At 40.2% G+C, this 27,133-nt stretch overlaps 1 protein-coding gene across 5 annotated transcripts in view; it reads left to right on the forward strand.

The window, feature by feature from the left end:
- The first annotated feature begins 20,989 nt into the window (after nucleotides 1–20,989).
- ZEB1 (zinc finger E-box binding homeobox 1) overlaps nucleotides 20,990–27,133 on the forward strand; it is a 259,272-nt gene continuing 253,128 nt past the window's right edge. The window contains exon 1 of one of the 5 annotated variants that reach the window (XM_006874032.1): nucleotides 20,990–21,300. Coding sequence is in view for 4 of the 5 variants with exons in the window: in XM_006874030.1 (XP_006874092.1) it covers nucleotides 21,401–21,458 (58 nt within the window). In the remaining variant the exon portion in view is untranslated. Of the gene's footprint in view, nucleotides 21,301–21,383; nucleotides 21,459–27,133 lie in introns of those variants that run through there. The other 4 variants (XM_006874030.1, XM_006874029.1, XM_006874028.1 and 1 more) reach the window with 4 other exon arrangements.

A 27,133-nucleotide genomic window follows, 5' to 3' on the forward strand; every position in this document is an offset into this window, starting at 1 on the left:
TTGCCATTTGTTGTTTAAGAAAAAAACTATTTGTGATGAAAGTCATCTGTCCTGCAAAATTCTATCTGTAAACATTATTGTTGTTGTTAAGTACTGTGGAGTCGGTTCCGACTCATAGTGACCCTGCACAGGGTTTCTGAGGCTATATTTGCATTGTTTACAGTTTGCGTCCTTGGGTAGTGTGATTGATTAGGCCCTTAATTTTATAAAACACTCATTTTGGATAGCCAATAAATGTACAATTAATAAATCTTCTAATTTTACTTAAAATTCTCAATCCATACATCTTATGTATATTTGTAGAATCATTGTAGAAACAAGACTTTGTTTTGAAACACATTTACCGTAAGAGTCCTAAAACTTTTTTTTTTTTTTTTTTTTAGTGTCTTGATGGTGGTTAGAATTCTTTCTTCCTTTAAACAGTTTTTAGTCTAAATAAATATTTTGGTAGGTGTCTGTGATTTCTTCCTACTCCACAGCCATTGTTTTTTAATAGAATAATCATTAAACTAAGTCTTGTCTTTTTAAGAATTATATCTTTACCAGCTTGTAGGGATAGGCTTCCATCATATTATGAGTGATTGTCTTTTTGAGAAAGGTTGCCATTATTTAAATTCCCTTACACAACAGTTAAGACATCCTGTGGTATCTTCAAAACTTCTTCCCCCACACCATTCCCACCGTTGTCTTTTTCCTGTATTTAGGTAACCTTGAATGTGCATATTGAAGGCATAATGCCTTGAAAGTTCTACAATTTGAGTATCTGGCAATATAGTTCAAATGGAACTAATATAATCATCACTTTAAGCTCCTAAAATATATCCTATTCATACATTAACATAAGAACTTCTAATGTTTTTTTAAAAAAATCTTTTAATGATGTGTATGGGTTATGTTTGTAGTAATGTAAATTTAGTTTTTTCTTGTTGCTTTGCCCTATTGAAAGAATCTATTCTAACTCTACTTAGAGGTAAACATTCTAGAAGATATATCTCTGACATTTACTTTCTAAGTAGTTTCATTGAAGTATCATCGCATGTTCTCATCTTTATGGACAATCTAGATTCCTTTCTAATGCTTGATGTGGAGGTGGTGAAGGGCCATCGAGTCAGTTCCAACTCACAGTGACCCTGTGTAGGGTTTCCAAGGAGCAGATGGTGAATTTGAACTGTCAACCTTGTGGTTCACAGTCCAGTGCTGATCCTATAGTGCCATACCAGGAGTCCCCTTTCTAATGCAGAGCTACCAAATTCTAACTTAGAATTTAAATTGTTTTAGATTTAAAATATATTTAAATATATATTTTATATATTAGCTTCTTACTTCTATTTCCCTTTTTTGTTCTGCCAAGTCACATTTAAGACAATTGTTTAAAAAATCAACCTTTATCATTGGCTCCTAGGAGTAACGTGCGCAATACTCATACCATATGTAATGATACTAAAATGCAATGATTAACAACAAAAAAATCCCATTACAAAGGGATTATAATTTTTTTCAGCCCTCATGCTTTCAGCTGGCTTAGGGCTACTAAGTGTCTGGCATAAATTGTTATCTCCTTCCATATTAGCTTGCGATCAGGATACTTCTCCTATACCAACTAATAGTGGTGATCTATTATAGAATTTATTTAAAAATATTCTTTTCAGGTATGCTCAATTCTATTAACAAGAGTTATTAGAAATGGTATCTGTCATAAAAGTGTTTATGAAGGATAGGGGATAGAAGATAAAATGGGTGGTGGGTGGTCAGGGGCCAAGAGAGTCAATGAAGGCTAAAGGGTAGACGGGGCGAGGTGGGAGGGGTGAGATAGTAATGGTAAGAGACCAGAAGAACTGCTCAACTACAGAAGATGACGTGAAGAAAGAACCACAAGTCATCCAAAGCTTGTATACAATGAAAAAATGATGGAGCTACTGGACAGAGAATCAAATATTCATGACAAGATCTGTTCTTTTTCTCCTGAATAGTACCACTTTATTTCACTTTAGAGTCTTGTTCTGGAAGAATCCTGGATATGACTTTATGTTTATTGAGTTCAAGAGAAGAATAAAAAAAATAATTTAAATAATCGATTTATAGTTAACATCTAGGTTGCAGTCCCAGTCTGTACTATACAAACTGTGTGGCTGGGCCTCTCTGAATCTCAGCTTCTACTCATATAAATTAGAAATCATAATCTGTTATTGCTGAAATTAAGTGCAGATAAAATCATTCTACTGTAGTTTATAAAGGTTTAATTAATGGTGTATTCATCATTAAAACAAGCATGCATTCATATATATGGGAGTTTTCCTTCTTTCTTTTTTCATAGACTTTTACCACAGAGTATATATGATTCACCATCTTATCGGGAACATGGCAGCAATCATTCTCTGGTTAGATCTAAATGATTGGTTTGCAAGGTGAACTGTATTAGTGACTAACTCATTTTCTCTCACCTCCACCACCCTCTTTCCCCCAGATCAAGCAATTTTCCTGTGTAATGAACTGTATCTGCTATCAAGTGGCCTGGAAATTAAGAGGTCCAATGCATCTTCCAAGTCCCAGTTTCCTATTTGGACATCATGATGTCTTTTTCTCCTACATCACTGAGATATGTATTCCAAGGCAACACAAAGGAAAAATACAAAAATGAGTGAACTACAGAACACTTTTATATATGGGGAAAAGCTACAATCAATTTTGAATTATTTAGGTTTTCTAGCTAATGAGGTGTCAAATCCTTTGCACCCAACCTTTTTGTCTGGTTGGTAGTCTTTCCGGAAGTCCATGCTGATTAGCAAGGGAAAGAAGGCAGGTACATCAGTGGGGTATGCTTTCAAACCAGCAATAACAGTCCAAAGTGAATGTCAGCACTTGACCAATGCCCATAATAGATCCAAATTCTGGATAAAATGAACCCATGGAAAGACAAAGATGCAAGCAAAATAGGTAACAAGGAGAAAAAATTCATTCATGCCATGCCTTTTCTTGATTCACTATGACTTCCATAGACACAAAAAGTAAAATTAAGTGGAAAGAACTATAGTACATTCATTTGATCATCTCAAAAGTCTATGTATTTCTCAATGTTTTTCATCTCTCTTTTTTTTTTTTTTAGAAAACAATAGTTGGTAACTTCTTCTACTAACCATTTCTGTTATTTATAAAGTTGATTCTCAACATTTGAGGTTTTATATTTATATAAAACAACAACATTCATAGATTACCTTTTGATATTTACTATAATTGCTACCAGCTAGCTAATGGAAATATCTGACAAAAAAATTTTCCACATGCTTATGATTTTGCTACTGTTAAGTGCCATTGAGTCAGTTCTGACTCACAGTGATCCTATATAGAGTTTCTGAGGAGTAGCTGGTGGGCTTGAAGCGTTGGCCTTGCAGTTAGTAGTCCATTGTTTAGGCTACAGTGCCACACTAGGCTTTATATGTTGAGCTGCTGACCTCTACGTCAGCAGTTTGAAACCACCAGCCGCTCTCACCAGCTTCTCTGAGGGTGAAATTTGAGGCTGTCTGCTCTCGTAAAGATTTGTAGTTTCAGAAACCCTATGGGGCAGTTCTACTCTATCCTATGGTGTCCCTTATAAGTCAGAATCAATTCAATGGCTGTGGGTTTGATTTTGTTTTGGTTTTACCAATCAAGAACCTCATGGTGGTGCAGTGTCTTAAACATTAAGCTGCTAACCCACCAGCAGGTCCACCAGGAGAAAAACGAGAGAGTTTGCTTCTGTAAAGATTCACAACCTTGAAAATCCTATAAAGCACTTCTACTCTGTCCTATGGGTAGATACGAGTTGGTATTGTTTCAACGGCAGTGGGTTACCAATCAAAAGTACAATGTCCAATGGGTAGATTCAGGAAATAATTTAAGCTATTAAAGAGAAAACACACCTATCTAGGAGAGTAATTATTTTAATGAACAAAAAAAATGACTAAATTCCACAACTATTCATAGCATTAAAATAGTAATGTATTTGTTGCAAGTAACATCAAAACATGTTAAATTATGTTGACTCCAAATATGAATGTTTTACATACTAATTTAACTCAGAAAGACTTTATCTGACACAAAAAAATACTAAAAGTAAAACAATATAGATATCTAAACCTATATAGCAATAACATAAATCAATATAAAAGCTAGGAATTCATTAATAATGGCTTTGTGAGATTTTTTTGTGATATGTTTCTTGTTGTTGTTAAGTGCCATTGAGTCAGCTCCAACCCATGGCAACCCTGGGTTTCCAAGGAGTGGCTGGTGAGCTTGAACCGCCGACTCTGAGGTTCAAACCAAGTTTGCAGTCTGGCACATTAGCCCACAGCACCACACCAGAACTCTTCTACGATCTGTAGGAACACCCTATAAAATACCCTAGAAGAAAACTGTGATTACAGTAGATTGCACTGGAGATAATAGAATACCTTCGCTAATGCTTAGACAGATAATTTCAGACAAAATTTGTCATAAAATAAAACAGTTCCTGCTAAACCCTACAGAAATTAAAATCACACACTTTCAAAAACTGTATCAGGGTGCATTTAATGTAATAGTCAAATATTTGACATACAGTTTTATTTCACGCCTCTTTTCACTCTCTCTGCCTTGTTTGTCTGTTTCCTTTTTTGACATTTTCACTGTTTAAAATCACCTCCAGCAGAGGGTGAGCTGGAGAAATAAATTAAAAACACATTTATCAATTCAACTTATGCTACAAAGTGGGTGAACATTATAGAGGCTCTATTATAGTCCAAGAGACCTAATTATTATGAAGTCATTAATACTTTATTTGATAAAGAATTTTATTATTAATATAGCAGATTAATAAATTAAAAGTTTAAAATTCTATGGTTTACAGATTTCAAAATAACTTCCCCTTTCACAGTCTCATATGATTCTCACCAAAATCCTGAGAATATACAGTGAAGGGGTTTTTATTCTTCAGAGAAGAAATTCACACTTAGAGAAGTTAGGTGATTCGCCTAAGGTTTTCAAATCCATCAGCTGCTCTGTGGTTAAAAAAAAAATGTCCCATAAAGAAGAAAGTTTAGGAAACCCTATGTGGCTGTTCTACTCTCTCATTTTATGAGTCAGAACTGACTCGACAACAATAAGTGGATTCAGTGTGGACTTTCAGATCTTTCTTATTCATCTATTTGTTTATTTCTGGCTAATATTTTGGACCGTTTGTTGGAGAGACTATCTCTTCTTCATTTAATGTGTTTTAGCCCTTTGTCAAAGATCAACTGAGTATAGATGGTCTTTGAGAGCTTTCCAGATCATCCGTTTGGTTCTTTTTAATTAATTGTATGGTGGCGGTGGTGGTGTGCTGTGGAGTCAGTTCCGAATCATAGCGACCCTGCATAGGGTTGGTTTCTGAGGCTGTAATTCTTTATGGGAGCAGAAAGCTTCATCTTTCTCCTGGGGAACAGATGGCAGTTTCAAACTGCTGACCTTGAGGTTGGTAGCTGGTCTCCTAACCCTACACTACCTGAGCTCCTAATTAGTTGTATGTATATTGATCCTTAAAACCCCTTTGGATTATTCTCCAGTTTGGTAGTCAAGTATACTTAATCAAGAATTCTAAGATTACTAGCCTGTGTTAGTGGATTCCTGGTGCGGTGCTGTGAGTTAATGCACCAGACTGCAAAGCTGTTTGAATTGCAAGGTCGGTGGCTCAAGCTCACCAGTCGCTCCTTGGAAACCCTATATAGGATAGCTATGGATCGGAACCAACTCGACAGCACTTAACAACAACAACCTTTGCTAATATATAAAAAGGACCCTTATAATTAACATCAGTCAAAATAGCAAGCTAGAATTTGAAACTTCAAAAAATAAAAAAATCCAAAACTTTCAATACTGTTATTTTGTTAGGCATTTCTTTAATTAAAAAAGAAAAAAATTAGTACTAAACTCAATTTGAACCCAACTGAAAAACAAATCATTTTTACTTTTTATCATTATGACAATTAAAAAATATATATGGTTTATAATATTGAACATAAAGCTGCTAGAGCAGATCTCAAGATCCAGAGTTACAATGATCACTGGTTTAATCTACTGTAAATTTACAACACATTTACACTTGCATATGTTCTTGATTAGTTCATTTAAATGTACTCCTACCCAGTCTAAAATGTTAAGCAATTCTGTTTTCAGTGAGTATGAAAAAGTTACTAATTTTCACAATTTTTTGATCATGGGGAAACATACTCCCATATATTTCTAATGACATCATACACTGGTACAACACATTTAGAAATATACAACCATGATTATTCTCATTGACTAAGTAATTTCAGCATTGAGAATAATATTGTCCCAGGAAATGCTACAAAAACAAAGCCCAAAATGGTACCATAAACATGTTCATTCTTCTCAAAATGAAAACAAAACAAAGAAACTAGAATTGACTTAATCGTTCAAAAAAAAGGTAAGTCACTTCAATGAATTATACTATATTAAATTGAAGGAACATTACAGTCAAGTAAATAAGGGTAAGAATAAAAGTTACATACTAATATAGAAAAATGCATGATATGTTAAGTTGTTGTTGTTAAGTGCTGTCGAGTTGGTTCTGACCCATAGCGACCCTGTATAGGGTTTCCTAGGAACAGCTTGAACCGCCGACCTTGCAGTTCAAATGGCTTTGCAGTCTGGCGCATTAATCCACAGCACCACACCAGGACTCCAATATGTTAAGTGAAAGCGGCATAATACTAACATGTATTTTTCATAGCAAAACCAGCATTATGTTAACTATAAAACTATTCACGTAAAAAAAAGATAGACTAAAAATAATACTGGTGTTACAGGGTGGGAAGAGAGATGATTGCTTTTTTATTCTAAACTTTGTATAATGGTAAGTTGTTGTTGTTAAGAGTCGTTGAGTCGGTTCTGACTCATAGAGGATCTTGTATAGGGTTCCTGATGAGCGGCTGGTGAGCTTGAACTGTTGACCTTGCAGTTTAAACCAACACCAGTGCATTAATCCGCAGCGCCACACTAGGACTCCTGCATAATGGTATAATGATGGTGTGACGCGGAGTTGCTTCCAACTCATAGTGATCCTGCATAAGGTTTCTGAGGCTATAAATCTTTACCAGAGCAGAACGCTTCATCTGATAGTTTCAAACTTCTGACCTTGAGGTTAGCAGTCCCACTCGTAACCACTATGCTACCTGAGCTCCTTATATAATGGTATGTTGTTGTTGTTGTTGTTAGGTGCCATCGAGTCAGTACTGACTCATAGTGACCCTATGTACAACAGAACAAAACACTGCCTGACCCTGGGCCAACCTCACAATTGTTGCCACACTTGAGCCCATGGATGCTGCCACTTTGCCAATCCATCTCACTGGTATAGTGGACACATATTTGAGTGCTACTCGGTGCCTCTTCTCTGAGACATTATCACTTTCATGCACAGCCATAGGCCTCAAAAGACAATGTGCAGAGAAACACAGAGGTAGTAAGTAAGGACTTCTGCCTACATATCTAAAGGTCTTCCAACTCTTCATTTGTACGACCTGGCAGTATGCTGGTGTGGTGATTAAACATTCAGCTGCTAATCAAAAGGTCAGTGGTTTGTACCCACCAGTTGTTCCGTGGGAGAAACATGTGTCAGCTTGCTTCCATAAAGATTACAGCCTTGGAAACCTATAGGGTCACTATGAGTCAGAACAGGTTTTGTATTTTTGTTGTTATTATGGAAAAAAATGAAAAGTTATGTCCTTATATAATTTTTGTATATTTTTGCATAGGGCAGTTTGAACCTGTTACATGCAAACCACGAAACAAAACTATGGCAGTTTCTATATTTCCATAATAATAAACTTAATTTTATTTATAATGCTAATAAATTATAATAATTACTTATTGATCAATGGTTCCTTAAATAATATTGTTAAAGTAAACCAATATTTATAGATAACAGAATGTTCACATCACCTCTTCTTTTTGCCATGTTATTAGAATCATTCCACTTAAACCTTAGAAGTTAGAAATCATTCCATTTTAAGTAACACTTTCAGGGATAAAAATGGTCTTATCCTTTAGCCTTGATCTGAAAGAAACTGTGTAGGCATGTTGGTGGGTTAGGTCCTTAACGTTTGATTCCAATCTTTGCCTGGGAATTTCCTTTTGTTGTTTCATTACCTATTCTTTGATTCACCATGTACTGGGTACTATGTAAAACACTTAGTATGCAATAGCTCATTTACTCTTCACAAAACCTGTCACAGAATGAATCACAAATGGCAGGGCCTATCCCTCTTGTCCATAAGTATCAAGATGAGGAGAAGAGATGAATGTAAAGATTATTGCAAAAGCAGGCAATGCCACAGTAGTGCTATGAAACATGAAAAAAACTACTCATGACTCACGTGGGGTTGGTTGTCTAATTCCCAAAAATTCTGATACACTTGAAGAACTGCTGAGATAATTTGAAGTCCAGGGAAAGAAAACTAATCTGCCTTTTTGGAACTATGTAAACAAAGAAAACAGCAGAATCTGAATGGAGAGGATGTTGGTTTATGCGTATTATTGCAGTTCTGAGTAAGTGCTGTGGGGTAGGTACTGACTTAAATTGTTGTCAAGTGCCATTGAGTCGATTCCAACCCATAGCAACCCTGTATAGGGTTTCTAAGGAGCAGCTGGTGAGCTTGAACCACTGACCTTGCAGTTTAAATGACTTTGCAGTCTGAGGTATTAGCCCACAGTGCCACACTAGGACTCCTTATAGTGAACCTCTATAGGGTTTCTGAGGAGTGGCTGGTAGGTTTGAACTGCTAATCTTGTGGCTAACATTCCAATGCTTATCTTACAGCGCCACCCAGGTATTGGTAAATAGCAGTGGTTAAAAAATCATGTTTTAAAGTATACATTAGAAAGTTATTTATATTAATTCATTCTTCATAAAGTTTTGAGGACTTGTCATGTATGTGGCACTCTTAGGAGCTGGACAGAACACTATAAGCATGTAAAACCTGGAACAATTTTATTAATACAAGAGTGAGTCAAAAATTATCCACACTCCGGTTATATGAAACAGCCCGTCTATGTCCATGGATGATGGCAACATTGAGTGTGCACATGAAATGATTCTGTTGAATAAATGAGTGACAGTGGATTATGTGGCAAATCATTTGCAAAAAAGCCATGGCTCAGCCTACGAAACAGTCCCTGACAGACTTGAGTGTAGAAAAGTTTGTGGGAGATGGGAACCGAAACAACTCACAGCAGAGCAGCAGAAGCAGAAGCATTTGGACATCTGCCAACAAAATTTGGACTGATACTCGAAAGACGGCAAAAGCTTCTTTGAAAAAAATTGTTACTGGTTATGATACATGGATTCATCACTACAATCCTGAGAGTAAACAGCAGAGTATGGAATGGAAACATCATCAATCACCAACCAAGAAAAAGTTCAAAAGTCAACTATCAGCTGGAAAATTGATGCTTACAGTTTTCTGTAAGAACACTAGCAGGAAAAAGGTTCAACAATCAACAGTGCTCATTAGTGAGATGGTCACTGAAGAGCTGAAGCCTGAACTTCGGATTAAATGCAGAAATTTGCTAATCAAGGGCCTTGTGATCTTGCATGACACTGCACATCCACACACCTTTGCCCATACTGTTGACACTGTAAAAACTTCATTTTGAGGTGTTAGAGCATCCTTCCTAGAGTCCTGATATTGCTCCATCGAACTTTCACCTGTCAGGTCTCCTGAAAGCAGCCCTTCAAGGATGAAGATTCACCTCTGATGAAGAAGTGAAGACAGCGATGCATTCATGGCTCACAGCTCAGCCTAAAACAGTTTTAATAAGAGAATACAAAAGCTTGCTGACAGTCAATGTGTATTGAAAAGCGAGGAGATGATGTTGAAAAATGATGTATTTGTCTTTTTTTAAAGTTGCTTAAAATGAATTCTGCAGCCTGAGTGTGGATAATTCCTGACTCACCCTCATATTACAAATGTAGGAAATGTTAATTATGCTTTCTAGTGCTTAATTTTTAAGAGCAGTGGTCCACTAGTTAATACAATCTGACACTGTTATTCTTTATCTGTGCTTCCTATGTATAAATAGCCACGTCTTATACAACAGGACTTCAAAAAGTTCATGGAACAATGGACTTAAAATAGAGTAGAATTCTTCCAGGATCTTCATGAAACTACTTTTCCTTGTGGAGTCATTTCTTTTGAAATGATTATTCAAAGGGGAAAAAAATAATACTTTTTTTTTTTAATTAAATGTTTTTATTTTGAATTGAGTGAAAGTTTACAGGGCACATCATCAGCTTCACATTCAACCATTCATATAGCTTGTTTCATTACATTGATTATTATCCCCTCCATATATCATCAGTTTACAGTGTTTCTCTCTATCCTCTTTAGCTTTTTTTTTGGATGGGGTGGGGACTTGCCTTTTTGGAATTTACAGTCTCGGCTTTTAGGGAAGGTTTTTACATTTGTCTGTGGATATCCAGGGCTCATGTATGAGAAAAAATAATACTTTTGAAGTTCTCTTAATGCTTGATGTTTTCTCACTTGGTCTTTCCCCATTAAGATCTTGTGTAACTTCAACTCATCTCAAACCCACTGCTGTTGGGTTGATTCCAACTCACAGAGACACTATAGGACACGGTAGAACTGCCCAGTAGGGTCTCCAAGGCTGTAAATCTTGATGGAAGCAGGCTGCCACATTTTTCTCCAGAAGAGCAGCTGGTAGGTTTGAACCGCTGACCTTTCAGTTAGCAGGCAAGCACCAAGCCCACTGTGGCACTAGAGCATGGTGGTAAGCTGAATGGCTTCCAAAGGTGTCTATATCCTTGTCCTCAGAACTGTGAATATACGGCATAGAGAGATATGAAGGGGGAATTAAGATTGTTAATCAGGTGACCTTGAGATGGGGACCTATCCTGAATTATCTGAGTGGGTCCAATTTAATCACAAGGGCCCATAAAACTGGATGACGTGGGAATAAGAAAGTCAGAGAGAGAGCAGCATGAGAAAGATTCTGCTGACGCTGCTGGCTTCTAAACCCTGGAAAGGGCAAGGGGATGGAGTCTTCTCTATAGCCTCAAGAAAGAACCCAACACTGCCCAAACCTTGATCTCAGCCCACTGAGAGAGTACATACCTACTTCCAACAGGATTAACTTTGGCTGCATATGACAGAAAACTATAGATAAAGTCCTTGTGTGGCACAGTGGGCTAATGTGCTGGACTGCAAAGTCAGTTTGAACCATGAGGTCAGCAGTTCAAGCTCACCAGTTGTTTCTCAGAAACCCTATACAGGATCGCTATGGGTCATGACCAACTAAACTTAACAACAACAAAGGAATTGCATGTTGTTGTTGTTAAGTGCCATTGAGTCGGTCCTGACCCATAGCAATCCTGTGTAGGGTTTCCAAGGAGCAGCTGGTGAGCTCGATCAACTAACCTTTGTTGTCTAGCACATTAACCCACAGTGCCACATCAGGACTCCTAATGCATGTTAACAGCATCAAGGGCTCAGGCTCCTTCAATCTTACTGTTCTACCTTCCTTAAAGAGCTCTAGCCATTAGGGAAGATTCCAAGTATTAGGAAAATAAAGAATGGTAAACCATCTCCTTTGGATGGACCTCCCTGAAGTTACACACACCATTTCCATTTACACGAGGTTAAGTGAAAAGGTAGGGAGCGCAGTGGTTCCATACAATAAGCACTGGACTGTGAGTCACATTGTCTGTGGTTCAAGCCAGGCAGCTGTTCCGAGGGGGAAAGATGAGGCTTTCTGTTTGGATTTGAAGGCTCGGAAACCCTTTGCAGGGTCACTATGAGTCAGAACCAACATGACAGCACTTAACAAGTGAGAAAGTATTGCTGCTAGGGTTCCAGTTCATATACCCGTGGGTTTATTCCAAAGAAAACATGTCTAAACATTTCTCTGTGATCTGTGGATAGCTGCAGATAAGTTCTCTCAACAGTACACTTGTCTTAGTCTCATCACAATGGCTTCAAAAGACAGGTCCAACCAAAATATTGGCTTCTGAGAGGATCTGCTGGGACACTTATATTCAAGGACGAGAGGCCAGCTCAGAAAGTTATGGCAACTGATTTTTGGGATTTCAAAGGGGTAATCTTGATAGATTTTATAAAAGGACACAGGATGACCACGGTAATTAGGAAGAAGTTTTAAGAAAATTGAAAACTGCATTGGGGGAAAAAAAGGCCAGGAATGTTTCATTGAGGAATTTTTGTTATTGAGTAATTATTGTGTAATAGATTCCTTGACATATTTCTAAATGTTTGCCAAATTTTGCACACACAATCATTACGTTGATAAGAAATAAGATTTAAAAATATTTTTTTCAATTTCTATATGTGGCACTGGGGGTGAATGCGCTGGACTGCAAAGTCAGTTTGAACCACAAGGTTGCCAGTTCAAGCTCACCAGCCACTCCTCGAAAACCCTATACTGACTCGACGGCACTAACCACAACAACATATGTCTATTACTCAGGGACCTTATTGAAAACAGATGGGGTACTCAAAAAGCTGATCGAAGTGTTTAATGAAGAGACTATTTACAGTGGTGTGGGTGGGTGTTAAGGGAGCCAAACAGAGATGAAGATTCACCCAGGAACTAGCAACACCAGGAACCCATTACTGTCCCTAGACCTGTGGGGTAGAAGGAAGAAGCAGAGTATCTTAAACCTGGCAAGATTTAAAGTCATGGAACAAGGATGTCTGACAGGAGTCATGGCCTTAGGTATGGAAACACAGCTACTGCCAAAACCACAGCCACGCAGAAGGAAGTATGGGAGAGCGTGGAATAAATACCTGGACCTCTCATTTTCCCCTTCCTCTGATCATTTGCCATGCCTCTAAATCGGCTGAAACCAAATAGAAACCAGGGGGAAAAGAAGTACATATCCACTTTGATCAGGATTAACTTTGGATGCATATGACAGAAAACCAAAGATAATGGTAGATTAACAAGAGACAAGTTTGTATTTCTTTCTACATAAAGGAACCACATAGAGATCTAGAGATAAGAAATTAGAAGTTAGCCTCTAAGAAGTTGGAAAGGTAGTGAATGAACTTTGAGAGACAGAGAATAACCAGCATAATATGGAAAAGCAAAGCATTTACTGACTTGAAATGGCTCAAGAGACCGCGGGGGCGGGGGAGTAAAAGGGAAGCCAGGAAGAATTAATCCAAAAAGAGCTGTGTCAAACCTGGGACAGTGAAAGACAGAGGAAGAAAATGACTACAAAATCAACATTAGGAAGGCTCAAGGATCTACACAGTGGTGGTGGTGTGCCATGGAGTCAGTTCCGACTCATCACTAAGTGCCGTCGAGTCAGTTCTGATCCATAGGGTTTCCGAGAAACAGCTGGTGAGCTTGAACCTCGACCTTACAGTTCAAAGCGACTTTGCAATCCAGAGCATTAATCCACAGCACCACACCAGGACTCTGGTGAAAAGGGTTTCGGAGGCTGTAAATCTTTAAGTGAGCAGAAAGCCTCATCTTTCTTCTGAGCCACAGCTGGTAGTTTGGGACAGTTGACCTTGAGATTAGCAACCAGACTTGTAACCACTACTCTGTTGTTGTTGTTGTCAAGTGCCATCGAGTTGGTTCCTACCCATAGCGACCTTGTGCAGGGTTTCCGAGAAGCATTTGGTGAGCTTGAACCACTGACCTTGCAGTTCAAACCTACTTTAGAGTCCATAGCATTAACCCACAGTGCGACACCAGGTCAATTGGCCACAGGCTGTTTCTTTTGCCACTTTTACACGTGAGTTCAACAAAGTGGTGGAACCTACTACTGACTGCTCTGGCTGTGTAGTGGTTACGAGTCGGGCTGCTAACCTCAAGGTCAGCAGTTCGAAACTATCAGCTATTACATGCGAGAAAGATGAGGCTTTCTGCTCCCGTAAAGATTTACAGCCTCAGAAACCCAATACAGGGTTGCTATGAGTTGGATCTGACTCCTCGGCACACTACTACCACTACTGACTGCAAATATTTAAAAAATATATATACTCCAAAAATTGAACCCACTACTGGCATCGAGTTGTTTCTATCTCATAGCAACTCTACGGGACAGAGAATAACTTTTCTATAGAGTTTCTGAGATGAAGTCTTTGTGGCAGCTGGTAGCTTCATCTTTCTCTGGCAGCACTCTGGTAGGTTTGAAGCTCACCCACTCTGCCACCAGAACTCCATGAAGACTGAACAGTTATTGCAGCTGAGAATCTGTGGAATACAGTAGGCTAGTGCTGGAAGTCAAAGAAACAGCCATACTCTTGACAGAAGCGGTCAGTTGCCAAGTGTCAACATGCCAAAGAAATGCATGGAGACAAAAGGAGGGGGGAAATAGCAGTAGAAACCAGATACTATACTCTTAATGTGCAACTCCTGGTGTGGTGCTGCAGGATAAACATTGGACTGTGAGCCACAAGGTTGGCAGTTCAAACCTACCAAGCTGCTCCTTGGAAACCCTGTACATGGCAGCTACTGAAATGACTCAATGGCACTTAACAACGTGGGATAAAGCATGGGACCACAAGGTCAGTTTGAACCAAAAGGTTGGTGGTTCAGGATCACCGGCCATTCCTTGGAAACCCTACATAGGATCAATGAGTAGGAACTGACTTGATAGCACTTAACATCAGAGTAAATACTTAAAATTCACTCAAGTCCCAAATATGCATGTTCACTACTGAAAATTATGAGAAGATCAGTTATTCACGTTCATCTATAATGAAAACTCTAACTTCTGTAGAGGCAGTCTTTGAAAACAATTTATTATAAGTACAGTGATCTTATGAAAAATATTAGTTTTGGAATGTTAATTCACCTCCTACGGACACCTATCTCTTTATTAGACATGTTCCTAAAATGTGGCTCCCAAAAGAAGAAGACCCACACATTAATCTTTATATTAAGACAGGAGCTTTGTTCTCCAGATAGCGAACCCATTTTGTGGTGGTGGTAAAGTATGCAAGAAAATCACATGAAACTAAAATTAAACCGAAACCCATTGCCATGAGTTGATTCAAAACCCTGAGTCAGCTTGAAAAAACTACCTGTCCCTATTACCACCATCTCCTGGGAGGCTTTATTAGACGTCAACATGGTCCTGAGGACCGTTGTTGGCTCTTTATCATCTCAGAGCCATGCTTCCCACCTGACCCAATGACTGTAGAGTCTAGTGAAACCACAGCTGTGAAATGGTCATTGCAACGTTGGTCCCACTGTGAATCGCATATCCAGTGTGGGCCATAGAATAGCTCTGTTGTTGTTGTTCACTACTGTTGAGTAAGTTTCGACTCACAGTCACCCTGTATAGGGTTTCCAAGGAGCAGTTGGTGGGCTTGAACTGCCTACCTAGTGGTTAACAGTCCAGTGTTTATTCTACAATGCCACACCAGGACTCCTACAATTGTTTTCTTGTTGTTATATGCCGGTGAGTCAATTCCAACTCATAGTGACCCTGTATATGGTTTCCAAGGAGCAGCTGGTGAGTTTGAACTGCTGACCTTGGGGTTCAAACCAACTTTATAGTCCAGTGCTTTATCACACAGAGCCATACCAAGCTTTGTTGTTGTTGTTAGGCGCCATCAAGTCAGTACCGACTCATAGCGACCCTATGCACAACAGAATAAAACTCTGCCTGGTCCTGGGCCAACCTCTCAATTGCTGCCACCCTTGAGCCCATTGATGCTGCCATTTTGCCAATCCATCTCACTGAGGATCTTGCTATTTTTCTCTGACACTCCACCCTACCAAACATGATATCCTTTTCCAGCGACTGATCCCTCCTGACAATATGTCTGAAGCATGTGAGACAAAGTCTGGCCATCCTGGTCTCCAAGGAGCACTCTGGCTGTACTTTTTCCAACATAGATCTGTTGGTTCTTTTGGCAGTCCATGGCACTTTCAATATTTTCCTTCAACACCGTAAGTCAAAAGCATCAATTCTTTTACTGTCTTCCTTATTCACTGGCCAGCTTTCATATGCATATGAGGTTACTGAAAATACCATGGCTTGGGTCAGGTGCACCTTAGTCCTCAAGCTGACATCTTTGCTCTTCAACACTTTAAAAAGGTCTTGTGCAGCAGATTTGCCCAATGCAAAACGTTGTTTGATTTCTTGACTGCTGCTTCCATGAGTGTTGATATTTGATCCAAGAAGAATGAAGTCCTTGACAACTTCAATCTTTTCTCCATTGATAAGAATGTTGTTTATTGGTCCAGTGGTGAGGATTTTTGTTTTCTTTACAGTGAGATGCAATCCATACTGAAGGCTGTGGTCTTTGATCTTCATCAGTAAGTATTTTAAGTCCTCTTAACTTTCAGCAAGCAAGCGTGTATCATCTGCATATCGCCAATTGTTAATAAACCTTCCTCCAATCCTGATGCTGTTTTTCTTCATATAACCCAGCTTCTCGGATTATTTGCTCAGCATACAGGTTGAACAAGTATGGTGAAAGAATACAACCCTGTTGCATACCTTTCTTAATTTTAAACCATTCAGTGTTCCGATGTTCTGTTTGAACAACTGCTTCTTGGTCTAGGTACAGATTTCTCAGAAGTACAATTAAGTGTTCTGGAATACTCATACTTCTCAACATTGTCCATAGCTTGTCACGATCCACACAATCGAAAGCCTTCGTGTAGTCAACAAAGCACAGGTAAACATCTTTCTGGTATTTTCTGCTTTCAGCCAAGATCCATCGGACATCAGCAATGATATCCCTCGTTCCACGGCCTCTCCTGAATCTGGCTGGAACCACTGGAAGTTCTCTGTCAATGTATGATTGTAGCCGTTTCTGTATTACCTTTAGCAAAACTTTACTCAAAGATACTAACTTCAGGGGACCTTAAGTTCTGTACCCTGAAAGATGCCAATGCATTAAATTTACTCTCTTCTTTTCAAAGCTCTGCAATTAAAATTACAGATCAAACTGAGAAGTAACACCAATGTATGATTTTTTCAGAAACTATAAGTAATCATTTTGATGATCACAGACTCCTAAGTTATACTTCTTAGATGTGCTTAAGAAGTAAGGTATGTGGAAAGGATATGTTCAATGTGGAACACCAAAAAAGACAATATATTAAACAAAATAATTTTGTCAAATTTTACCTTAATTTATGAATGATTATTATATGGAAAGCAAATAGGTGCAGAGTTTATGAAAAATTTATAGAAAAAACTCAGTATTAAAAATATCCTATTTATATTTCCCCTATATATGAATAATCTGATTAAAATCATAGAAATTGTCAGCATATTATCTTTTTCAGCACACGTAATATCAACACTCCATTTTTGTTGTTGTGAAGTGCTGTCAAGTTAATTTTGACTAATAGAGGCCCTGAATAGGGTTTCTGAGGAACAGACAGTGGGTTTGAACCACCAACCTTATGGTTAGCAGCCCAGTGCTTATCCTACAGAGCCACACCACGACTCCACTGAGACAGGTTTAAAAAACAGTTTCTTTCAGTATCTATCTGTAGTGATTATAGCTCCACACACCAACATTTTATTGATTCATAGTAAATATATGAGTATATAGTAAGCATGTGTTAAACGATGGCACTAATATGACTAAACATCAACAATGCAGGATATACACTGAACTCTTCTTATCAGACCTTATTACTGTTTGAGTGAAATAAACTGAAATCTTAATCCATTTGTTCCTTTTCTAAACCGATCCTTAATTTTTTCCTAATTGTTAAGTTATAATTAAGACATAAGAAGCAACATCACACATACATCAGGTATATAGCAGCAATTTAGTGAGATTACTTTTGTCTCCATTTCAGCTTGTATTTCAATAAGGTCTTAATCATTACAGTAAATGACATGTATTAACCAACTATTTATTATATAATTATCACAGGGTTTTATAAAAAATTTATATTAAAATATTTGTAAAATATCAGTAATATTTCCTTGTAGAGTTAATCTTTTGGTGAAAAAGATTATGGGGGAATTAAAATTAAGAATGGTGTGGCTCTGTGGGCTAATGGGCTGGACTGCAAAGTTGGTTTGAACCACACAGTCAGCAGTTCAAGTTCACTAGCTGCTGCTTAGAAATCCTACAGGTGGTTGCTATGGGTCAGAACTGACTCAATGGCACTAAACAGAAACAACAGTCTGGAAATAAGGCAGGATGTAAATGAGCGCAAACAACTTTTATATCCAGGATTGTTATGAAAGGTAAACATGTAACCCCCACTTCTGCAGCCAAGAACAGGTTCAGAAAGTGTCAACAATGCTAATTTATTTAAGAAACACCTACTGAGTGTTTATGTTCTTATTATGTACAGAGTGGCACAGAAATGAACAAGTTAAAAAAAAAAAAAAAAAAAGCACCTGACTAGATGAAGTTAAATGAAATCTGGGCCCAGAGAATTAAATTAGTAGTCACTACTCTTGCTGTCTAACCACATCATCTCCTTAAAGGATGAGCCCAGAAGAAATTTTAGTAGAGGTGAAGAGAAAACAGCATGTGGAATACTTCATAAGTTTGTGGCTGTTAAGTGCTGTCAAGTCAGTTCCGATTCTAGCCACCCTGTATAGGGTTTCCAAGGCTACATCTTTGTTGTACTAGAAAGCCTCTTTGTCTAAGACAAAGCCTAGTGACTGGTGGGCTCAAACCACCGACCTTGTGGTTATCAGTCTAGTGATTATCCTACAGAGCCATTGTGTCCTCTTCATAAGTATAAGGATAAGTAGAACGTGTAACTATAGTTAGAAAGTATATCTTTTCCTTCTGACCAGAAATTAAGATTTGTTGGTCCCGACTCATAGTGACCCTGTACAGGGTTTCCGAGCATTAAATCTTCAAGTGAGCAGAAAGCTTCATCTTACTCTCACAGAGCGACTGGTTGGCTTCAACTGCAGACCTTGTGGTTTGTAGTGCAGTGCTTACCGTATGGAACCACTGTGCTCCCTCAATTAGGTAACTGTAAAAAACAAACAAACAAAAGAGTTGTATGGATTGGAAAATTGGTTGGCAAGATATATATATAGTCTTTGACCTGATTCAGAAGGCAACTGAAGGCCAACTAAGTTGTTGTTAAGTGTCGTGGAGTCAGTTCCAACTCATAGCAACCCTGTATAGGGTTTCTGAGCAGTAACTGGTGGGCTTGAACTGACAACCTTGCAGTTAGCAGTCCAGTGCTGTTCCTACATCACCACATTTTTAAAAGAGGAGGAAAAAATTACTACTGAATTGTGCTAAACAAGGACACCATTCCAATATGCATGAATTTCAGACAACATGGTAGTGAGCAATAAATCCCCAGGTGTTAATGGTTTAGTTTCGGAGGTCAGAGTAGATACATATAATGTATAGTAAAAGAATATGTAGCCACATTTCATGTATTCACTTCTCAAAATGTCAAAGCAAATGTGGAAGAGGCAAATTTTCATCTATATTCAGAATGCAGCTTTTAATGTTAAATTACCAGACTTTAGTTGTAAATGTATTTCAGTTGGAAGGCTTGAAGAGTTTATTAATGAAGCTTCTAAAATTCAGCAGGATGTGTAAAAGATTGTTTTAACATAACAGAGAACTCTATCTTAGGTATGGCAAAAAAAAAAAAAAAAATTATTGAGCACCAACTATGTGCCAGTACTGTGTGCTAGGTGACTTACTGTGCTATTTCTTAATGTTGCCACGTTTCTGTTTCTCTCAAACTACCCAAAACTCTAACATTAGTCATTTGTAACTAGAAGATGGTGGTGGTTGTTCTGTGCCGGGGAGTCGGTTCCGACTCATAGCAACCCTGTACAGAGTTTCAAAGACTGTAAATATTTACATGGGCACACATTCTCCTACGAAACAGCTGGTAGTTTCAAACTGCTGACCTTGCGGTTCACAGCCCAATTCTTAACCACTATGCTACTAGAGCTTGAACTACATCTCACCTCATTTATTTCATCAAGTTGATCCCAAGGACATTTCCTCTTTTGAAAGGGGGAGTGGACAAAAGGGGAAAGTTACATCTATAAACTTGACTTTCTTTTATTTTCGATGTTATCTCTATGGTCTTTCAGAAACCCCCAAACTTGTACAAAGCCATGGCCTTAAAATAACAATCGGTTAGTCTCAGAGACCACATGTGCCAGTTTCTTAATTTAAGGCCCTATAAGGAGCTCTGGTAGCGTAGTGGTTACGAATCGGGCTGCGAACCGCTAGATCAGCAGTTCGAAACAACCAGCTGTTCCATGGGAGAAAGATGGGGCTTTCTGCTCCCATAAAGATTTACAGCCTCGGAAACCCTGTACAGGGTCGCTATGGGTTGGAACCGACTCGACCGACGGCACTTGACAACAACAAATAGAGATAACTTCCCATTAAAGCAGTAAATCATTGCAGGTTAATACCTCAAATCTAAACTCACTCCCCGCCGGCAATGCCTTAGTCCACCCCGAGGGGAAAGCTGGGGGGAGGCCGCTCAGCCGGCGGATAGGCGGGGACGCGGAGGTGACAGCAGGTGAGCGCCCGGTGCGGATGAGGAAGTGAGACAGGGGCAGTGTGGGTATTACTCATTCCGCTTTACAGTCGAGGTGCCTTGCTAGCGGAACTTCTCGTCTCTCTTTCGGTCCAGCTGAAGTTCAGTCTAATTGAAGTCACTTCCCATCCCGGTTCGCTGGGGGGAGGGGGGTAGTGGGGGGAAGGACCGTGCGTCTGAGTAAGGGAAAGGGGTCAGGTAGACTGTCTACTGACGCTGAGCCCTCGCCGTCAGATCCTGAGCTTCCCACATCAGTCCCTCTCCGTTTCCCGAACCTGCCCTTTTCCCCCGATCACGGGAACTCGCTGGGTTTGGCCCCAGGGTGCGCGGAGGAGACTAGCGGGGAACTAATGCGGACCCGAACCTCCAGGAAGAGGGAGGGCAGGTTGCTCAGGACACTCGGAGGTGCAGCTCTGAGGGCACAGGGGTCGGAGGATAACCAGCCACAAGCATACGTGCCTCAGGCAGTCTTAGCGGGTGTGGTCAGTGCAGAAGCGGAACACCGCTGAGCCTCCTACTTTACCTTTCTCATTCTGACAGCTTGCCACCATCTGACTACGTCCCCGCAGTTACCCAATCTCCTCCTTCACCTTCGCCATTCCACGACACCTGACGAAAACTTTTCTCTCTTCCCTCATTTCAAACTCAGCAGCGTCTACAGTTGCCGCAAACCGTCTTCTCCCTAGCAACAAGGTTCCGGCCGTAGAGCAAGCCCCTCTAGGTGTAAGGAAGGTGATGTCGTAAAACTCGAGTGTCGTAAACCAGGTGCGGTGGGGAGGGGGGAGGGGTGAAGGCGGAGGGGTGGGGGAAAGGGGGAGGGAGGGGGAGGAGGTGACTCGAGCATTTAGACACAAGCGAGAGGATCATGGCGGATGGCCCCAGGTGTAAGCGCAGAAAGCAGGCGAACCCGCGGCGCAATAACGGTGAGTGGCGGAGGGGACCGGGGAGCGGCGGAGTCAGGGGGAGCCGGGCAGCCGGGGCGCCCCCGGAGGTGAGGGGGGCGAGCAGGGCTGGGGGCGGCCGGGGCAGGGACGGGCAAAGTGGAGTGGGAAAGTAGAAAGTAGTGCTCTCTGCCCCCCTCCGCTGCTGCCGCTGCCGGAGCCTCGCCGCGGCTGCTCGCTCTCCCTGAACCGTTATGTCTCTTACCTGGTCTCTCTCCGCCTAGCGGCTCCTGCCGCCCCTGCCTCCTCCCTGGACCGTTAGCCGCCGCCACCGCCGCATCCCTAGCGGCAGGGAGGGCGGCCAGGAGGCGGCAGGGCACTTTTCTGGTCCCGGGTGGAGCGGCTGTTGCTTCTTTTCGCACTTTTCCCGACTCTTTTCCCCTCTCAGCGCCTCCCCACTTCCCCCTCCTTCCTAGCCCCCCTCAGCGTTATTCTCCCTCAGCGCAGAGGCCCCCGGGAGCCGACTAACAAACTTGTTCACGGCGCTGACCGTGGAAAGTGGCTTCCGTGCCCCGCCTGTGGCCGTCGCTCGGGGCCCGCAGCTAGGGCCGAGCGGCCGGGGCGCCCGGTGGACTGCGGGGCGCGGTGCGGGGAGCGGGACGGGGCGGCCGCCTGCGCTCACGCGAGCTCCTCGCGGGCCGCGGGCGCGTGTGTGTCCGTGTGCGCGTGTGTGCGCGGGCGCCTGGCTGTGCGCGCCGCAGCGGATCGGGCTCGGCCGGCGGCGGTAAAGTTGTGACCCGGGCGAGGCGCGCTCGCGGAATACGGATTAGAGGCGCTGGAGACGCGGGTCCCTAAGCGCCCCTCCTCCCCTTCGCGCCCCTCTGTCACTCTGCCCTGTGGCACTCCCGCGCGGGAGCGGCCCAGCCTGGGGGCTCGGCGGCGCTGAGCCCCGCGAGTGTGAAGCTGAGTTTCCCAAGACCCACGATGTGCACATTTTGTCCGGAGTTGATAGGGGAGAGATAGAGATGGGGCAGGAACTGGCACCTACTTGCTGCTTCCTGGGAAACCTCTGGATGGCGGCTGGCTTGGCATCAGGATGTGTTTGTGGAGTTGTTACCTGGTCTTAGAGACAGGGAAGCACCACAGACAGATTCCCCTTCCCCAGTGAAGACTTATTCACCGCGCCTGGGATGGGGTTTTGTGCGTATGCCTCCCTTTTTTCTCTTTCGGTTTTTGGGGGAAGTTGTTACCTGGGCCGGACGCACGGAGCGCTGAAGCCGGATAATAGAGCTTGGATGGCGCTCTCTGTCTCGGGTGGAAAGGAAGAGTGGGGGGAGGGGACAGACGGACCAACGGACAGACGTATCTGCTGCTCTTGCTGCAGCTGCAGTGTTTATTGATTTGTGCTGATTTGTCGGAGAAATACACACCCCTCTCCTGCCGTGAGAGTTTTGTTTTTTTTTAATAAATAAATAAGCGAACGAGCCCCGAACATGTGGTGGTGGTTGCACAGTTGCCTTTTCCAGTTTGGAGAAACGATGTAAGTTGATTGTATTTCTGCTTATCTCGGTGGTGACTCTGTCCTTTCTCTCCCTCTTCTTCAGCAGCGAAATGTCTGCTGATTTGTATTGTCTGCATAGTTCATCTGGAAAGAGGGACACGACTTTTGAGCTTGGGGGCAGCGGAGAGCGCCTCCGGCGAGGTGCCCCCTCCGCCTACTCCGCCTCGGTACCTGTTTGTATAATAATGGGCGGTAACGGCCCGCGGGCCTGCCCTGCCTGCTGGCTGCAGCCGAGTCTATATAAGGAATTACACTTACGTTTAGGATAGAAGGGGTTTATTCTGGTCCTAGCGTTATTATTAAAGCGAGTTTAAGCGTGGGGAAATAAATGCTCATATTATGAAATCGCTGTATCGCCAGGAAAATGAGGAAATATGTGTTTAAGTAAAAACTCTCTCCCGCTCCCACCCCCACCCCTTGCGCCTGCTCTTTTTCTCCCTCCCCTCCTGGGATGCGAAAGGAGAGGTTTTGTAACCTTTCCTGGCAATTATAGATTTTGTGTGGGATTTCCTGTCTAGAAGCAGATACGAAGATTTTAAGCAGTTCCAAGATGTTTCCTTCCAATCGTAAACCTATTTTTAATATATTTGATACGACATTAAAATCACTGATTTAATGAATTTATTATTTAAATAAACATTTCCGTTCTAACGACGTCTGTTAGTTGTGATTTAAAGGTATACTTGGTATCTTCATTGTGGAGCGTTGACTTGTTCTAGCAAGGAGCGGTGCATAGGTTATTGCAATTTTAATTTCCTGTTTTAGCGTCAAATAGTGTGTGTTCTATATTGAGCTGTTGCCGTTGTTGCCGATGTGGCTTTATGAAAGGTAAGTTGGTTTGGAAAGAGCTGTTCGCTTTTTACCTTATTTAAAATGTTGATCGCCAGAGAAAGGGGCTTTTCTTGTTGCTGACGACATGTGTGTGACATGTGAGTCTGAACCACCCAGCGTCTGTGCAGCTGCTGTAAACATGTTTACCTGAACAGATAAGTGGATTTTTCTCCTAAAGATCCTGTGATAGGAATATTACACTCATAAGGCATATCAACAGATGACTTAAGGGAAAAAAAGCTATCCTGAAAGGTACTTGAAATCAACAGGAAAAAGAGGCTCTTGATCGCTGCAGCAAATGGCAACTTGTGCAGGTAGAAAAAAAGATGGTGTTTAGTTTTCTCCTGCATGTATGTCAGCCCCCTCCTGTCTGCTGCTTTCATTCTCAAGGGAGGGATTTATTTACCACGCTGGCTGTCAGTGTTTTTCCTTTGTGTTTAATATTAGAAAAACAGATTTGGGAGCTGTTTAGCACAAAACGTCTTGTCTGCAGCATGCATTACTCTCAGAAAACAAAAGGTGTTTAAGATAGTACTGTACTATTACAGGTATCTTCCATTTTCATCATATTTGGCTCTATTCTTGTATTTCTTTTTGTTCTCGGATGCAGTCATCCATTACTGATGATTATAGCGATGTTATTTGATTTAGCTGTATGTTTTGCAAATTAAAAATGAAGTTATGTGCCATTGTGTTGTGAAACCTCAGAATAGATAGATCCTGGTTAATATTTCTTAGCAACGCAATCATGTTTAAGTTGCAGGTGTTTATTTGACAGAACTGCCTGGAAGATGTTAACCCTTAAATCTTTTTAATGATGTGTAAATGATGTCTATAATGATAGATATTCATAGAGATACTTTATTCTATTATTTATATGTGAATAATATCTTTGTTCATTTTGAAATAAGGTATGCAGATTTTACACTAAGCCTTCAGCATAACATCTTTATTTCCTTTCTGGAATTTACCTGCAGAGTAGAGTATTAATGGGATTATCAAATAATGTAACCTGATGGGAGTAAACCAGTAAGGTGTGGGCAAAGCATCAAGCCTTAATGTGGTAACTTTCATGCTAATTATGTTAGCTATCTTTAAAGGAGTGGCATTAGAATTGCTTAAACTGATTTTTACTTTATATAATTTGATGCTTTGTTGTACTTTATAAAACCTCTGTTCTCATTTTCTACTATTGCTCTCTTTGGTTATCTTATTTTTTGTGTGTGAAATGTACTTTACCTACCAATGACTACATGCTGATTAATTCACTGTAGATGGATTGACAGGTATATATCTTCCTGTTGTTAGCTCCATTCTCCTTGCTGTCTTTGAAAACCACCAGTAGAGGATGCTAACAAAAATGATCATTGCTCCAGCAGAGTAGGAAGTCCATTTCCTATACAGATTGGGCCCTTCAGTATAATTCTGACTTTTAATGCTATTTGAAACTAGCCCTGGATAAACTGAGGCATAAGCATTTTCTAGTCTGATAAAACTAGGAAGAATTAGGAATGTCTTATTTGGAACAACTATAAAAACTTAAAACTTTTAAAGTCTTGTGTTACTGCCTCTATTTTTTTAATGTTAGATTTAGGGAGGAAAATTTAATGACTGTCCCATATTTATTTTGTCTATATTCTATACTTTCTAATTTCCTACTTTGAAAATTCATGGTAGGAGAGTTTATTTTGACATTAAAAGATATGAATGTTTAAATGTGATAAAGAAAATTGCGAGTTAATTGATAAAACTATGTAATTGCTTTCCTCTAACTTCTGTGGAAACCATAGATGGGGTGCCAGACAACTAAACAAGGTACTACCCAGTTGTTACTCACTGTTCATGATATTTATCTTTGCTTTCCCTTTGAGTTCCTTTCTATGATGGCCTTTCCCTATCCCACCTCATTAGTAAGAGTTAGGTGATACATACATTTAAAATTTATCAGTTGTAGATTACATATAACTCTGTTTTGAGGCTTTAAAGGCATTGGGGAACTCTCTTTAGTTTGTTAATTATTTATGGAATTTTTATTTTTGAACAAACTGCAAGTTGATATTTTAACTTTTATGTGTAAATAATAGCACAAGACAGTGTATTTAGTTTTGTCTTTTTGGTTTGTGTACATATAATTGTGTTAGTACCACTGTAAACTTTTGAAGTCTTTCATTTAGGCCAAATGTTAGAAGTACTTATTTCCCTAATTATGTTTTTTTTTTTTTTTTTTAACAAACCTACCAAACACCAGCACCATAATGTAATAGTCATTCTACTGATCTTGAATTAAGTAGGAGTTACCTGAACTAATCAGGTAGACCTGTGTGGATTTTTCATTTTAAGGAGGCATGGGGCTTCAATATATATGCGTGTATGTATATCCACCCATATGTGGCTGTGTAGGATAGGTGATAACAAGGTCGTGGTTTGAACCCACCAGTTGCTCTATAGGAAAAAGATGAGGTGTTTACTCTCTAAACATTTACAATCTCTGAAACCCTAAACAGGATTGCTATGAGTAGAAGTCGACTCAATGACCGTGGGTTTTTTGTTTTGTTTTTTCAGTTTAAAAGTTTGTGGAAAATGGAATGAACAGATAATGGAAAATTGCCATTAACTTTTGGAAACCCCCTTATGTGTGTGTGTATCATATATACTATTTTACTAGTATATATGACTAGTTGTACATTTCTTGGTAGGTGTTTCTGGAATTTGGTATCCTCCTAATTCCTGAGAACGTTTTAGGGAATAGATGTGATCCACTTACTCTTTTATGAACCAAAGAAGTTTCCTACAAAGTTATAGCATATTATATAGCATGGAACAGAACTTAAAAGTGTCATATGAATTGAAAGTGTCAATCATTTAAGATGATCTGATATAAATGCATGTGAAATATTGCTCCCCCCTTTTTATAGTTCCCAGTATTTAAAAAAATCCATGCCTTTTATTAACTTGGAAGCTTCTTGTCAAAACTTTGTGTTAAATTGGGTATTATATATTTTAAATAACAGCACAAATACTTCTCATAGTTGTCCCTCCCTTCTTCTTCTTCTTGCCTTCCTCTATATAAATCACTCCTAAGCATGTGATTAGAGCCAGATGTAAACACAGAAGCACTAGCATGTGGAGTTACACTGTTAGCTACGCTTAGCTACCTGTATTGAATTGCAGTAAAGGAGAAGAAAAGCCAGGTAGGTGTTGGAAGAAGATACGCAGTAGTGTGCAAAAGTGCAGTCAGAGGTTAGGACTTAATGAAATTGTAGAAATAGTGTTTAGCATTGAAAAAGGTTTCTTAATCTTGCAGCATGATCTTTAATAGATGGGG

The sequence above is a fragment of the Chrysochloris asiatica genome, unplaced genomic scaffold, assembly GCF_000296735.1.
Source record: "Chrysochloris asiatica unplaced genomic scaffold, ChrAsi1.0 scaffold00258, whole genome shotgun sequence".
NCBI classification, from domain to species: Eukaryota; Metazoa; Chordata; class Mammalia; order Afrosoricida; family Chrysochloridae; genus Chrysochloris; species Chrysochloris asiatica.